The following is a 16,575-nucleotide window of genomic DNA, read 5'->3' on the forward strand; positions in this document are numbered from 1 at the left end:
CAAAATTTTTTTCATGCCGAACTCCAACTCCTTCATGCTATTCTTTAAATTTTCTTTTTACTTATTTATTTTCATTGTATTTTCAGGGCAGACACACAAAGAGAGCTCTTCAATCTGCTGGTTCATTCCCCAGATGCTCACAACAGCCAAGGCTAGAACAGGCTGAAGCCAGGAGACTGGAACTCAGCCTGATTCTCCCAGGTAGGGATCCAAGCATTTGAGCCAACATCTGCTGCCTCCGAGAGTATGCATTAGCAGGAAGCTGGATCAGAAGCACAGGAGCTAGCATGTGAACGTCCAGGTAGGGATTTGAACTGTCCCCTCCTTCATGTTCTTAAGGACTGTTCCAATATAGGATCTCCACAAAAATGCCTTCAAAAAGTCACATATACATATACTTATTCATACATGCTCAACCCCAATACTTTATATTTCCTTCCTCTTGCTATATTTCTCTTCAGTGCCCTTATCATGATCTAAAATCATTATTTTATACTTGTTAAAATGTTTGTCTCCCCATTAGAATGTAAGTTTAATATATTTTATTCATTGCCTTTTCCTCAGCACCTAGAAGAGTGACAAGTATATGGAAACTTTTTAACTGATCAAATGAGGAAATGTGAGGAACAAGTAGAAAATTTGCAAGCAAAAAATATATTAGAAGATTTGATGGTGTGGCGCAATCAGTTAAAGCCCCCGCCTACAGCATTGGCATCCCATATGGGAGCCAGTTCAAGTCCTGGCTGCTCCACTTCCGATCCAGCTCCCTGTTAATGGCCTGGAAAAAGCAGCAGATGGCCCAATTCCTTGGGCCCCTGCCCCCAATGTGAGAGACCGGGAAGAAGCTCCTGGCTTGGGATTGACTCATCTCTGGCCATTGTGGTCATCTGTGGAGTGAACCAGCAGATTTAAGATCTCTCTCTCTTCTCTGTCTCTACCTCTCTATGTAACTCTTTCAAATAAATAAAATAAACCTTTAAAATATATATAAGAAAAAATCTTATCATCTTCAAAGATACACAAAGTCTAATTCCCAAAGCCTAAAACTCTTATTATCATCTTGACAATCCATATGATGTTATTTCTTGCATTTTCTAAATGATAAACAACTATTATTATCTTTAAGTAATAAAATTTTATGGAATATCATATGGGCACTATTAAACAAGTAATTTCAAGTTATTTTACCACTAGGTTTTCATAACCTAGCATTTGTTATATCCAGCTGCTTTCATTTGCTTTTGTGCTTTCTAAGAATGTATTATTCTCTTATTTTAGGAATACTATATATGGCATTATTATGGAAACTAAATTATTGCTTTTGTGTTACACAGAATGATGACAATAAATGTATATCTAAAATATTAGAGAGCAATGTAAATCTTATTTTTGAAAAGTCTGTTAGCCTGTACCTGTTAGTTTTGTCTGAAAATCTACCAGTAAGATGTGAAACCCATTTCTTAAGTTTTGGGTAGTTACTCTCATGTGCTAAGGGGTAGGTCATTTCATTACCATAGCCTTGTGATGTTCTATTAACTCAGGATCTCTGAAGCTCTCTGTTAGTTATAATCCCCTGGCATTTTTACAGCTAACCTTCTGTTCATGATACAGGCAAAGTGGATAACAAGTAGTCGTTAAGTAATTTTTAATGAAAAAAATAGAAACCTTGAAAAATATAGCTTGGAAGGACATTGTTTTTAGACAACCAGACACATAATGTAATCTTATAGTGACATTACAATAAAGCTTAAGTGAATGTAAGAGATGTATGCAAAGAAAAAATGAATACAAAGTTTAGAGTCCAAGATCACATTTTAGATAAAACACACAGTCCCTAATCAGATAAAATATTTTATGTAAAGAAGATAAAGCTATGGTTTTATTTTATCACTGACAGAAAATGAAATGTTAACAAAGGATTTAGGTTATTTCATTCAAAATAAGGTATTTCACTGATTATGCTATATTCTAAGTATAATATACAGTTGCTTTAGTTGTCATGAATCTCTTTTACTAATGTAGGAAGAGTTAACAAATACTTTGTAGACCTATACAGTTATATAAGAGGAATGTGTACTTGTATATGTGTGTATTCAAAGAGGTCTGCCCAGTTACATTTGGAGAAAAGAAAAGGAAATGACAGATCTCAAGGTATGACCTGTATAATATGTATATAAATGATTCACATGACTGTAGGTGCTACTCATTAAACTTGGTCATGCATACAGTGAAAATAAAACAAACAAGAGTTTACAGTGTGCTCTACCCAAAAAGAAATATCATAAAGGACTGAGTACACTTCACTTTTCTGCTTACCTGATTGTATGGTGGTAAAATTTGAGGAGATTAGAAATTTTATATAATAAAACTGCCCCAGGTTCAGCAAGTATTACTTGTTCAATTCGAACCTATCAAAAGAAAAAGTTAAATTTTTCGTGAAATCATACTTTTTCTTTATTAATGATGTGGTATGTAAAAAGCATAAAAGTGGAGGATGACCCAAGTACTTGGGCCCCTGCACCCACATGGGAGACGGGGAGGAAGCACCTGGCTCCTGGCTTTGGATCAGTGCAGCGCCGGCCATGGCAGCCATTAGGGGAGTGAACCAACAGAAGGAAGACGTTTCCCTCTGTCTGTCTCTCACTGTCTATAAATCTCTCTCTCTCTCTCTCTCTCTCTCTCTCACTGTCTAGCTCTGCCTGACAAAAAAAAAAAAAAGCATAAAAGTTAAATGTGACATTTTATTATTGTAAAGATAAAAAAAAATGCCTTTTAAGAATTTCTGAATTTTTTTAAGTCAGAGGAGATGATAAAATAATTAAAATTTTAAGATAGATACACTCTACCAAAAAGAAAAAGGTCTATTGTCTGTAGGATTTGGATCAAGGTAGCTATTTTCAGAACTATCAATACAATGAGATCATGTAGAGGTTATCATCAGTACATAATGGAATTTAGCTCAATATTAAATTGTAAAAGCAATTGTTAATCCCTAAAAATAGATTATCAGTGAAAATACACTGTCCTGGCCAGTGCCGTGGCTCACTAGGCTAATCCTCCACCTGCGGCACCGGCGCATCGGGTTCTAGTCCCAGTTGGGGATCCGGATTCTGTCCCGGTTGCCCCTCTTCCAGGCCAGCTCTCTGCTGTGGCCAGGGAGTGCAGTGGAGGATGGCCCAAGTGCTTGGGCCCTGCGGAGAAGCACCTGGCTCCTGCCTTCGGATTGGCGCGGTGCGCCGGCCACAGTGCGCCGGCCATGGCGGCCATTGGAGGGTGAACCAATGGCAAAGGAAGACCTTTCTCTCTGTCTCTCTCTCACTATCCACTCTGTCAAAAAAAAAAAAAAAAAAAAAAAAAGAAAATACACTGCCCTGATGCTAAATATTCAGGAAAAAAAAATGAAAGAATCCTTGTCTTTAAACAATTATAGTTTCTTTTTCTATTAATCAGAAAATAGGAAAGCAGACAAAGTCAAGTCAGCACCAATACAGTTACCAGAATGTAAGACTGCCATGGCAAAAATCCCATCTGGTTTAAGATTATCTGGATTTGCCTCAAAATGAGCTGCCAGAAATATTTTCTAATTAAATTCCATCCCTCACTGATCTCTTCCTTTATATTCCCTCATTAATTAACACAATCTAAGCCACACTGATACATGCTTACTTACATAACGCATTATACCTGTTCTAAGCTACTATTATATACCATCATCTTGTTTATCTAACTAGTTCCTAAACACAAATATATAAACATTGTATTTTCTTCCTCTTTCACATCTCTGCAGCATCTAGTAAGGAAGCTTGAGTTTCTCTGTTCTTAGATTTTGGCATGTGTCACAATGCCAACAAATGTGATTTGCTAAATGAGATTCTATAAATATATGTATATCAGCACACACACAAAATTAATTGTAAAATTGATTTGCCTTTTGGTGTAAATCAATAGAATAGTTAACTATCATAACACTATAAATTATGAATAGCATCTGAACTTACAGTTTCCATATGACAATTTATTTCTTAGGCCAAGGCTTCAACAGTGATTTAAATTACGTACTATGTCAAAAAGGTGATGGTTAATGAATTATAATAGAATTACTAAAGCAAATGGAAAACATGTCAACTGTGGACAGACATCTCAGCTATCCGTAAACCTGCCTTCCAGATTTTTGAGATGTCAAGAAAGTACTCCTTATTCCAACTCCCTTAAGAGAAAGGAGATGGAAGAAAGAGGGAAAGAAGGAAATAAAAGGAGGGGATGGATGGAAGAAGAAAGGAAGAATACAAAAAATAAAAACAACACATGCCTCTCTTCACACATATAAAGGCCCAGAGGGAATAGGGCACACTTGCAACTACAATAGAGAATGCCACATAGAAAGGCTGAAAAATCAGGAGATTCACAAATGATAAACTATGATTAGTTTGTTTTCCATGCATAAAAAACTTATGAGAGCTTTGTAAGAGACCAACCATTTTTAACCAAAGCCAGGAGTCAGAGGAAAAACAGGAAATAAGAGAAACAAAAGCAAAAAAGTAAAAAGGGCAAAAGAGACAAAGAACTGGCAGCAGCAGCAGCAAATGACTAGACATTATAGTAGTAACAACAGTGAAGACAAAAACCACTAGAGCTTGAAAGGGGGGATGCAAATAATGGTTCAGCTATAAAGTATACAGAAGAGACCTGGCACATAATAAGCAGGCAACAAATCTTAACTGTGTTAGTGGCAGGATAATAAAGGCAGATATTAAAAGTAACAAAATAGGCTGCAGGCAATCTTACAGCAGAGAAACTAGCAAAGAGGTAAAAGAACAGTGACTCTCCTCCAAAAAGCCAGATAAGAGCAAACACAGGAGGGAGGAAAGCAGAGGAGATAGAGAAGGGGCTGAGAGGAAGGGAGGACTGAAAGGGAACAAGCTTCCTTTACACTAATATCATAGACAGCTGCTTAGAGTAGATATTTTCACAAGTCTACACCAGCAGAGAGCACCAACAACTGTATCATGCAATACAGTATCCAGTTCTGCTAGATGCTATTTGTACATGCATCTATTTTCATAGAACCCACACTAATAAAGTCAGGAGCATATATTGCACTAAATTTGTTATTAAAAGAGATAAAATTCAAATGATAATTTGAGGCCAGTGCTGTAGCATAGCAGGTAAAGCAGTCACCTGCAGTGCTGAAATCCCATATGGACACCAGTTCAAGTTCCAGCTGTTCCACTTCCAATCCAGCTCTCTGCTATGGCCTGGGAAAGCAGTGGAAGGTGGCCCAAGTCCTTGACCCCTGCACCCACGTGGGAGACCCAAAGAAGCGCCTGGCTCCTGGCTTTGGATCGGTGCCACTGCAGCCATCTGGGGAGTGAACCAGCAGCTGGAAGACTTCTCTCTCTCTCTGCTTCTGCCTCTTTGTAACTCTGCTTTTCAAATAAATAAATAAATCTTAAAAAAAAAAAAACAGCTATAATTTCACCCATGTACTTGAAAACAAAGATTGAAGGTATTATTTGTGATGTTTCCAGCTATAGCTTTGGAGTCATAGTAGCCGCTATACAATGTATGAAATTTAAGCTTAAAAGCACAGATTTTTAAACCTAGACATAGAGATTATATCTTATTGTGCACTAAACATATTTAGTCTACTACCTATGAAGTTTTATGTTAAGACAAAGAAAAGAAAAAGCTAAACAAAGTAGAGGAAATAAAATATGGTTTCTCAAAAGTAGCTTCTATTATTATTAAAACATTTCCTTTATGCTTCCAAAAATCAAAATCTCCCCTACCCTAAAAAGAATTCAGTCCTACAAAGATACAGAGTTGTTAGATCATATATCGCATTACTGTCAAGCTAATCTGAAGTAAAATTGCCATGAATATCTGTTAAATATTCTCAGGTATGTAATAAATATTAATACCATAAGGAAAGATTTAAAATTTCTGTGACTTCAGAAAGTAAAGTGAGTTTTCCTAATTTTATAATAAAAAGGCACCTCCTTACAGTTTTTTTTTTTTTTTTTCATCTTACATTAAAATTTGCTATGGAGGATAGGGGCTAACAATAATACCCTATAATTTTTTTTAAGATTTATTTATTTATTTGAAAGGCAGAATTACAGAGAGGCAGAAAGAGAGTGTGTGTGTGAGAGAGAGAGAGAGAGAGAGAGAGACAGAGAGGTCTTCCATTCGCTGGCTCACTCCCCAGATGGCCGCAACAGCCAGAGCTATGCCAAACCAAAGCCAGGAGCTAGAAGCTTCCTCCAGGTCTCCCACGCAGGTGCAGGGGCCCATCTTCCACTGCTTTCTCAGGCCACAGAAGTAGAGCACCTGGATCTCAAACTGGCACCCATATAGGAATGCAGGCACTGCAGGTGGCAGCTTTACCCACTACGCCACAGTGCCAGTCCCCATATAATTGATATAAACTCCTTTCTGGACATACAATTAAGGAAAATAACATGAAAATCTCTAAGTATATTTTACAATAAAGACAGACTTTGGTATATAATTTCCTTAGGAAAACAACAGGTTTAAATGGTTTTAATTCTTAATCAGTGTAGGACAGGAAATTCTAAGGTCTATTACAACCCCCAGATTATAGAAATAAAATTACATAATCACTCAAAAGAAAGAAAAGTTACAATCAGAACTATAACACTATAAAGAAGAAAGGGTGGGAAAGATAAGATAGATTAAATATAATTTCCTTATCAAAATGACTAGGAGTTGGGGTTGGCACTATGGCGTAGCAGTTAAAGCCACCGCCTGAGTGCTGGCATCCCATATGGGCGCAAGCTAGGGTTCAGGCTGCTCCACTTTTGATCCAGCTCTCTTCTATGGCCTGGGAAAGCAGTAGAAGATGGCCCAAATCCTTGGGCCCCTGCACCCACATGGGAGACCTGGAGGGAGCTCCTGGATCCTGACTTCGGATTGGTGCAGCTCCGGCCATTGCTGCCATCTGGGGAGTAAACCAGTGGATGGAAGACCTCTCTCACTCTCGCTCTGCCTCTGCCTCTCTGTAATTCTGCCTCCCTAGGCACATTAGCAGGGAGTTGGATAGGAAGTGCAGCAGCCAGTACTCAAACCACCGCCCTGAAGATGGCGCTGCAGGACGAGGCTTTAACCAGCTGTGCCACAGTGCCAGCCCCTGTATTCCTTTAAAATCTATTGCAGCCCTACTAATTGCCAGGAACTACGTTCTTCATCTACATAGTCACCTCATTTAATTTTTACAACAACCCTTCACTATAGGTAGTTTCATATACAGGTTCACTATGAGCAAATTAAGGAGCAGCAGAGTTAAGCAACTGGAACAAGTAAACACAATTAAGTGGCAAAATGAGAATTCTAACCAAACTGGACTCTAAATTCTGTTCCTTGTACTATAAATGGCTGATAATCATACTGATATGTACTTTTATTTTACCCTTGGATTCATCACTCTTTATTGCTAGGATAAACAAAAAAGTGTACTATGGATAAATAGAGAATATGGAATATATTCTTAGTAAACCTGTAAAGAGTTCATACATTGTTTCAATTTAGTAGATATCTTGTCTTGTTTACCAGAAATTACTATGAGAAACATAACCTGAAAAAAATAAGTCAATAAATGTAAACTAAAATATTTCCATTTTTCATCCTGTAAGAGAAAACTGGCAATGATTACGTAAAACTATATTTCATTAGTTTAATTAATGTGTTAGACAAAATTATAGTCTGAGTTCAGGCTGGTATCAGTTTCTTAGAACTCCTAAGAATCAGGTGATACTTTTCCCAGATACCATACACCATATGTAAAAACAAAATTTTACCTTCAGAGGTCTGCACACACCCTCAGTGATATGCCCAACAACTTCTTGAATATTTTCTTCAACACCTAAAATTAATTAATCAATATATATTAGACTGCTTTATATAAGGTAAAAAAAACTAACAATATATGATTAATGGCACTTAGCAACACATAAAATAACCAGAACAGTACTTTATTAATATATTAATATTGATATATTTTGGGTACATTACTAATTGTGTTAATAACTAATGTGTTTCGGCCGGCGCCGCAGCTCACTAGGCTAATCCTCCGCCTTGCGGCGCCGGCACACCGGGTTCTAGTCCCGGTCGGGGCACCGGTCCTGTCCCAGATGCCCCTCTTCCAGGCCAGCTCTCTGCTGTGGCCAGGGAGTGCAGTGGAGGACGGCCCAAGTACTTGGGTCCTGCACCCTATGGGAGACCAGGATAAGCACCTGGCTCCTGCCATCGGATCAGCGCGGTGTGCCGGCCGCAGCGCGCCAACCGCGGCGGCCATTGGAGGGTGAACCAACGGCCAAGGAAGACCTTTCTCTCTGTCTCTCTCTCTCACTGTCCACTCTGCCTGTCAAAAAAAATAAAAAAAATAAAATAAAAAAAAAAAATAACTAATGTGTTTCTAGAAAGTATTGTTAATTCATTTGGCTGTTGAATTAATAAAATAAACATTATTGCTTTGTGATAAGGAAGAAGTAACATAAGACAGAGCAAAAAAAGACTATGAAATATATTAACTGAAAGAAATGATGTGAAGATATATTAGCATTTGTTCTAAAAAAAAAACCTTATTCCAGGCAGTGGTGCTAAATGCATAAACTGAGGGTATAAAGATGAAAAATACACCTTGCAATCAAATGGGAGAACTGATATTTTCTCAATATCAAGCACTGTATGGGGACTTGAAATTTACTGCTTCTAACCACTGCCTTTCTCACAGGTGGAGAAACTGAGGCTCAGAAGATTTCACTCCTTCCTGAAAAATAAGCTGCTTCATCTGACTCCAGCCTCCTTCCTTCTCACCTCTTAACTCTGACTCTACTTTTCTAAAACATCTTTAAAGAAATACAAGCACATTCTTTTAAACTGAGTAATCAGGATAACAACAGGAAAAAAAAAAAAAAAACTTCAAACAATGTAGACTTTGTGCCAATCCATGCTGAGTGTAACCTCAACACTGCAGAGTTTAGGTATTACTACCTATTTCTATGCTGGGGTATCCTGAAGATCATGTGACAAACCACAAAAATGTGTGGCTGAGTTATGTAAAACGGTCAAGTGATACCAGGTCACATTTCTCTTCACTTCCCATCAAAACCAGAACATCTTTTTATCCTACATTAAACCCTCAAACTTTAAAACAGGCACCCTAACAGAGTCACAACTAAGAAGATTCGAAATTATATAAACAAGACGAGAGCAATTCTAAAATAGTTATTTTTTCTTCCTTGAAATCAGGATAAACATTTTAAGTACATGTTTTAGGGGGAAAAAAATTGAACAGTTTGGTGAAAATGGAAAAGAAAATGGAAAGCCAAAAGTTGGATTGAAGTGAACAAATTAGTAGCTTAATAACCATAAGTGAATCACTTAGCCTGTTCACTCATAAACAAATACCATCTCTTATCTTTAGTGTCATGCTGAAGATTTGAAGTAATTCATACGAAACATACCAGAAATGTTATAAATGTGAAGCTGATGTGTATATGCTTGATGGGGAAGAAATAGGGTCCACTATAAAACTGTGAACAGCTGAGTGACAGGATAAGAGCAATGAAGAAGAAAGTATATTAGGAGAGTAAGGACGGCCGGTGCCACAGCTCACTAGGCTAATCCTCCACCTGCGGCACCGGAACCCCAGGTTCTAGTCCCGGTTGGGGCACAGGATTCTGTCCCGGTTGCCCCTCTTCCAGGCCAGCTCTCTGCTGTGGCCCAGGAGTGTAGTGGAGGATGGCCCAAGTGCTTGGGCCCTGCACCCCATGGGAGACCAGGAGAAGCACCTGGCTCCTGCCTTCGGATCAGCATGGTGCGCTGGCCGCAGCGTGCCGGCCACAGCGGCCATTAGAGGGTGAACCAACGGCAAAGGAAGACCTTTCTCTCTGTCTCTACCTCTCTCACTGTCCACTCTGCCTGTCAAAAAAGAAAAAAAGAAAAAGAAAAAGGAGAGTAAGGATAAATCCAGAGAGGAAGATTAATTAGGATGTTTATTGTACCATCAAGGTGTACAGTGTTTTACCTCAATGAAGATGGCAGTGAGAATAGAAACAGTGAAGCAACCGTACCCACCTTGTAACAACGGTACCTACCTTGGGTAGGAACGTGTTTTAAGAGAGCTTCCAGGTGTTCCTTTTCAGAAGCAGTAGCTTGATGGAGCCAGGCCAACATATCTCCCACATACCTATACAAACAAAATACTGGTGAAGACTTCCTTTAAAAAAAAACTCAAATCCTCTACTGCTGTCTGATACTATACCTCAAAGGGTCATGGGAGTGCATCTCAATGGGTCTAGGTGTACTTCCTGGGCCTCCTCTTGTAAGGGCATCAATAAATCCACGAACAACTGTACTTCTTCTGGCTGTTCCAAATTCATCTAAGGTATACCTGGAAAAAAGAAGTTAAATGAAAAGCAGTTCAATTTTTCCCCTAATGATTATATCAGACTACTCATGCAATTTCTGAGCTAAATAAGACATCTAAAGTTTCTTTAGACATTCTCTTAAACAATATTGCTCTTACACAAGAAAAAAAGACTCATGAGATAACTTCAGCATTTGGAAATTCGATCTAAAAGTAAAATTTTGCACTGTTCCTAGGGAACAGTATTGGGATTTGGGATTAAAACAAGGGCAGCAGCAATAAGGGATAGAGCAGTGGTGGACTTAGTAAAAGAAAAATCAAGGCAAGGCAAAAGTCCTCAACTCTTCAGCTTCCAACAGCTTTGCAATATAAATCATGGTGTTCTACTGTTTTTCACGAAGCCATATACCTAGTTCTCAGAAGTTACTTAATAGAAGTCTACAATCTAAAACTAAGATTTTTTTCTGTATATTAAAAAATTCTCCTTTTCATATACTATTACAATTTACACCAAAATTTGCTGCCCAAATTGTTATCCATTTTAAAAGCCTATACTGACTCCAATATTAGACACACTAGGTGTTCCTTAAATTCCAAACATGCATAAAGAGCAAATACCATTTCCTAAACATACATAGAGCCTTCAGAAAGTTCACAGAAAAAGCAAATTAAGAGAATACTATGTATGGATTCAACATTTTTGTTCTAAAATAAAAGTTACTTTTTAATTTACCATTTTCCGTGAACTTTTAAAAGTACTCTCATATATTTAGAAGTCACCTATCAAAGCTTAAAAGAGAAAAGTTCTTTTTAAGGTGAGGAACTGGCAGGGAAGGAAAGCTTTGAACTGGCGGGTAGGACAACTCAGGGTGAAATTTATGAAGATGACCTGGCATTGCCCCAAGTACCTATTTCTTTCACTGGACTCATCCATTACTTCCCATTGTCACTACCACTGCTTACATGCATCCCCCACTTGAAAGGTCCTTCAATTTTAAAAGTAAACAGGAAAACAAGGTATGTTGGCCGGCGCCGGGCCTCAATAGACTAATCCTCTGCATTGCGGCGCCGGCACACAGGGTTCTAGTCCCAGTTGGGGCGCTGGATTCTATCCCGGTTGCCCCTCTTCCAGGCCAGCTCTCTACTATGGCCTGGGAAGGCAGTGGAGAATGGCCCAAGTCCTTGGGCCCTGCACCCACATGGGAGACCAGGAGGAAGCACCTGGCTCCTGGCTTTGGATCAGTGGTGCGCCGGTCGCAGCGCGCCAGCCGCTGTGGCCACTGGAGAGTGAACCAACGGCAAAAGGAAGACCTTTCTCTCTGTCTCTGTCTCTCTCTCACTGTCCACTCTGCCTGTCAAAAAAAAAAAAAAAAGAAAAGAAAACAAGGTATGTTTTGGCAATCCAATGTCAGGAGAGTTGCTTCATTTCCTATTAAATATAGAACATCTTTTCATTATACACTAAACCCTCCAATTTCTATAACAAAGATATTAAAACTCTCAAGTAGTCATTTTTCTTCTTTAATTTTTAAGAATATTAAGAATTATTAAGAATAAATACTAAGAATTATTCTATTAACCTACACATATGTGAAAGTTATCAAAATTTACCTAGGATCTCTAAAACATGTCATTTCTTACACTATGCTATACTTCTTTCTTTAATATGTTGCTGATTTAGCAAAAAAAATCATTTTTGGTTAAATATAAGAAAAATGAGATAGAAATTATTTCCAAATAAAGGGAAAAGTGTGGAATGGTAATGCCTATAATTTTTAGGAACCTGAACTTTTTTTGAGAACTGTTTACTATAAACCAGACTGTGGCTCTTTTTGATTGTTTGTCTTCAGGTATAAGCAAACAGTTTTGAAATTTCCTGCAAGTGAATACTACTACAGAGAAGGGAAAGCACAGTATCAAGCTAAATTTTTTTAACTGCATAGTTGCCTTGCATTTACTTTGCATGTTTTAAAACAACTTGAACAAAATGCTCACTTCTGTTTTTTCCCTCATGCTCTTAAATTATAAATATTTCTAGTATGAAGAAGGCCTTCTTTAAATGATCACCTGATTCCAAGAAATAATGAATGTATGTTCAGATTACTATTTATCATTATATGAGATTCAGAAACTTTTGAAATTTTTAAATTTATAAAACTAATTCCACTCCCAATAGCCCACTGACCATAGTAAACATAAACAACATAACTTCTGTTTATGGGGCTGTTTCCTAGAGTTACAGTTAAAACAGAAACAAGAGAATCCAATGGTATTCAATGGTATTTTAAATGGGGGTGAGGGGGAGAGTGGATTATTAAATCTGACAACATCTGGAAAAATAATCTGTATACTAACATGCAATAGCAATAAACATTAATGTTAATTTTCCTGCAGAACAAATATAATTTGAAGCAAAACCAACATGAGCAACAATGAACCTTCCGTGATAACAACAGACATGAAATATTTTTCCCAGAGACAGAAGAAAATGTTAACCACATGAGACTCTCTTCCAACAAAGAGAAAAAAATGAAGAATGTAGCTTTCTAAGAATCAATGTTCAAATTATTTAAATATTCTAAAATGCCTCCAGTTAAAATTAAAAGATATTTTTTCTGTTTAGCTCCAATAAATAAAAGCAAAATTCTAATCAAAAAGCAAATTAAAAGATAAAATACTACAGCAGTTCCTCTTCTGAATACAAAAAATACAAACATGAAAAATGAAGCAGAGTCAGCATTGTACATATTGCTACATCTTTAAATAACTTATGTTCTGAAGGCTTATCAAGGAAAAGAAGAAATCATCAACTCTTTTTAATTTTGACTTATAATAAATTACTATTTAAAGCAACTTACTGAAATTAGATCATTGGTGGTCTCTCTCTACTTACTACTTTTTGAATTCTTTATTTAGTGGGGGATTAAGCTGGTGATTATAAAGTAAATTGAAGGAAAGGAAGGAAGAGGGAGGAAGGGTGGGAAGTATGTTCTTAAAACTGCATATGCGAAACACATGAAATCCGTTTCCTTTATATAAATAATAAAAGAAACTTCTGTAGTTGATTTATTAAAAGTTAATAATGAAGTAATATTCAAGTCACATACTACGCAAGAAACAATGAATATTGCAACTGTCCCCAGAGACAGCAGTAACTGACATTATTCTGCGAATATCTTCACATTTGAAACACCATAAGGAGCAGTGAACATTTACACATTAACAAAGTTCATGTACTGCCATCTGGTGGCTGACATGATACATTATTAAATTTTTCCTAAATTTAAGGAAATTCACATCTTGAAAAAGTGATTCTCTCTCAACCCATACTTTTGCACGTGCTATTCCCTTCATGTGGAATATTTTGTTCTTCCTTTCTCCCAAGAAAATGTCTATTCAACTTCAGAACTCATTTTATACCTATTTCCCTGAGGAAGTGTACCCTGATGTTCATCTCTTTCCCCTGAGAAATCTTAAGCCACACATCACCCAAAATGTGACCCCTAGATAGTAATTAATATATTCTGTTAAAATGCATTTGCTTACATCTGGATTCATAAAGTAAAACAACTTGAGGACAATTTTTTATTTGGTTTTTAAAACTTATTCACTTGAAAAGAAGAAAGAGAAAGACAGTGAGATTTCCCATCTGCTAGTTCACTCTCAAAATGCCCTCAACAGCCAGGGCTGTGCTGGAATGAAATCAGGAGTCTGGAACTCAATCAGGATACCTCACCGGTGGTAGAGACCCAAGCACTTGAGCCATTTCATGTTACCTCCCACGGTGTGCATTAGCAGCAGGATAGAATGGTGAACAGTATAGGACTTTAACAACCCATGCAGAACTAGACTAGGACTTTAACAACTCCAATCTGGGACATGGATGTCTCAAGCAACAGCCTACCCAGGACATCAAATGTCTGCCCTCCCCCCACCCCATACTGATTTCTGTGCCTCCAGAAATTAGAACAATGCTTAAAACACAGTAAGTACTCAGTATGTAATATAAAGTTTTATCATTTTACAGAGCTATCCTAGTATTTGTGCTATGGAATTTTATAACAGGATAATTAATGTTCTAGTCAGAAAGTAAAATAATGAAGAAATCCTTTAAAAAATATGACTCAGACCAGGACCCAATGCCTTTGTGACAATCTCTTGGCTGTTTTTTTTTTCTTTCATTTAAAGAATTTTTTATTTATTTGAAAGAGTTACCGAAAAGGTAGAACCAGAGAGAAAGAGAGAGAGAGAGAGAGAGAGAGAGATTGAGAAAAAGAAGTTCGGCCGGCGCCATGGCTCAACAGGCTAATCCTCTGCCTTGCGGCGCCGGCACACCAGGTTCTAGTCCTGGTTGGGGCACCGGATTCTATCCCAGTTGCCCCTCTTCCAGGCCAGCTCTCTGCTATGGCCTGGGAAGGCAGTGGAGGATGGCCCAAGTTCTTGGGCCCTGCACCCGCATAGGAGATCAGGAGAAGCACCTGGCTCCTGGCTTCGGATCAGCGCGATGCGCCGGCCCCACTGCGCCAGCCACAGCGGCCATTGGAGGGTGAACCAACGGCAAAAGGAAGACCTTTCTCTCTGTCTATCTCTCTCACTATTCACTCTGCCTGTCAAAAAAAAAAGAGAGAGAGAAAGAAAAGTCCTCCATTCTACTGGCTCACTCCCTAAATGACTACAACAGCCAGAGCTGAGCCAATCCAAAGCCAGGAGCCAGGAGCTTCCTCCAGCTCTCCCACACGGGCACAGGGGCCCAAGCACTTGGGCCATCTTCTTCTGCTTTCCCAGGCCTCAGCAGAGAGCCGGATTGGCATAGGAGCAGCTGGGACTCACACCGGTGCCCACATGGGATGCAGGTGGTGCAGGCTGAAGCCTTAACCCACTACGCAACAGCGTTGGCCTACTGGCTGTTTCTTAAATTATCACAACCCTCAGGCTCCCTAGAACTTAATCTCATGTTACTCCAGACTTTTTAAGAAACAATTTTATTTCATGAGAAATAAAAGAACAAAATTAAAAAGCAGGCAGAGCATTTGGTTGGCATAACTTACAGGATTCAATCTTTGACTCTCTCTTTTCCAAAATACTATCAATGGAAACCTAACAGTAAAAATTGAGATTTTTTTTTTATCCCTGTGTGATCCCTCTGGGGGAGGTTGACAATTCCAAAGAAATTAATAAAATGACAGAATGGGGAAACCACTACATGAATAAAAGGTGGTTTAGATAAAGGGGCACCCTGGTTTTCCTCTTCATATTGTATTCTATAACATGTCATATTCAAATGAGTGGATGTTCCAATGATAAACATGCAAGATGAAAATATCACTGTAAATTATTATAAATATGAAGTTGATCACACCAAAAATTAATGTAAATTATCAAAGAAAAAGTATAATTTAATTTTTAATTAGGAAAAAGTCACTAACTTATATAAGACAGGTCTATCCTGCAGGGCTTCCATTGCCTGAGTTAAGACTGGAGATATGTCACATGATTCATGTGTCAATGTTCTGCATTCACCTGAAAAATAATTAACATTAAAACTCTTATTACATAATAAGTCTTTATCATGTTCATTGTATACTAGAAGTCTAAATTTTACATCAAACATCCCAGGAAAAAAATGTTCAGAAAAAGCTAGAAAATATGGCAATCAGAAAGTAATTTATTCTGTTAACTGAACTAGAAATTAAGTTGTTATAAATTTTATGTGACCACATATCCTATCAGATACACCCCAAACCCATATTTTATAATGATAAAAAATTACACTTATGAAGAAAACAATCAAGCAACAAATATTTACTGAATGACTGCATACACAGGGCAGTGTAAGACAAGAGCAGAGAAGTACAAAAAATACATTACCAGTTCCTTCCTTCAGGAACAATCATTAAGTAGTTTTTTAGAAACGTTCATATGGAGAACTGATACATAGTAATAAAATTATAATTTCAAAATTATTTAGATATTAAACTCAGAAATCTCTAACATTTTCTTTTCTGTTCTAATTTTATCTATAAAATGCTACAAGTACCTACTATAATCTGAATTTAAAACTTGATTAGAAATTCCCAACCTTTGGGTAAACAAGAATGTCTTTCCCGCAGTATGTTTCCCTAGCATGTACGAATGATAAAATACACATGTAAGAAATTGGAGACATCTTTAAAAGTGACTCCACA

At 37.7% G+C, this 16,575-nt stretch overlaps 1 protein-coding gene across 1 annotated transcript in view; it reads right to left on the minus strand.

Annotated features, from left to right (window-relative positions):
• The window catches only part of COG6 (component of oligomeric golgi complex 6), a 105,385-nt gene that overhangs the window by 58,579 nt on the left and 30,231 nt on the right, over nucleotides 1-16,575 (minus strand). The window contains exons 8-12 of the mRNA XM_062195357.1: nucleotides 15,817-15,910; nucleotides 10,286-10,414; nucleotides 10,119-10,210; nucleotides 7,818-7,882; nucleotides 2,317-2,408 (exon numbers count right to left, since the gene is read on the minus strand). Of these exons, the coding sequence (XP_062051341.1) occupies nucleotides 2,317-2,408; nucleotides 7,818-7,882; nucleotides 10,119-10,210; nucleotides 10,286-10,414; nucleotides 15,817-15,910 (472 nt within the window). The remainder of the gene's footprint in view (nucleotides 1-2,316; nucleotides 2,409-7,817; nucleotides 7,883-10,118; nucleotides 10,211-10,285; nucleotides 10,415-15,816; nucleotides 15,911-16,575) is intronic.

This window comes from Lepus europaeus, chromosome 6, assembly GCF_033115175.1.
Source record: "Lepus europaeus isolate LE1 chromosome 6, mLepTim1.pri, whole genome shotgun sequence".
Lineage (NCBI taxonomy): Eukaryota > Metazoa > Chordata > Mammalia > Lagomorpha > Leporidae > Lepus > Lepus europaeus.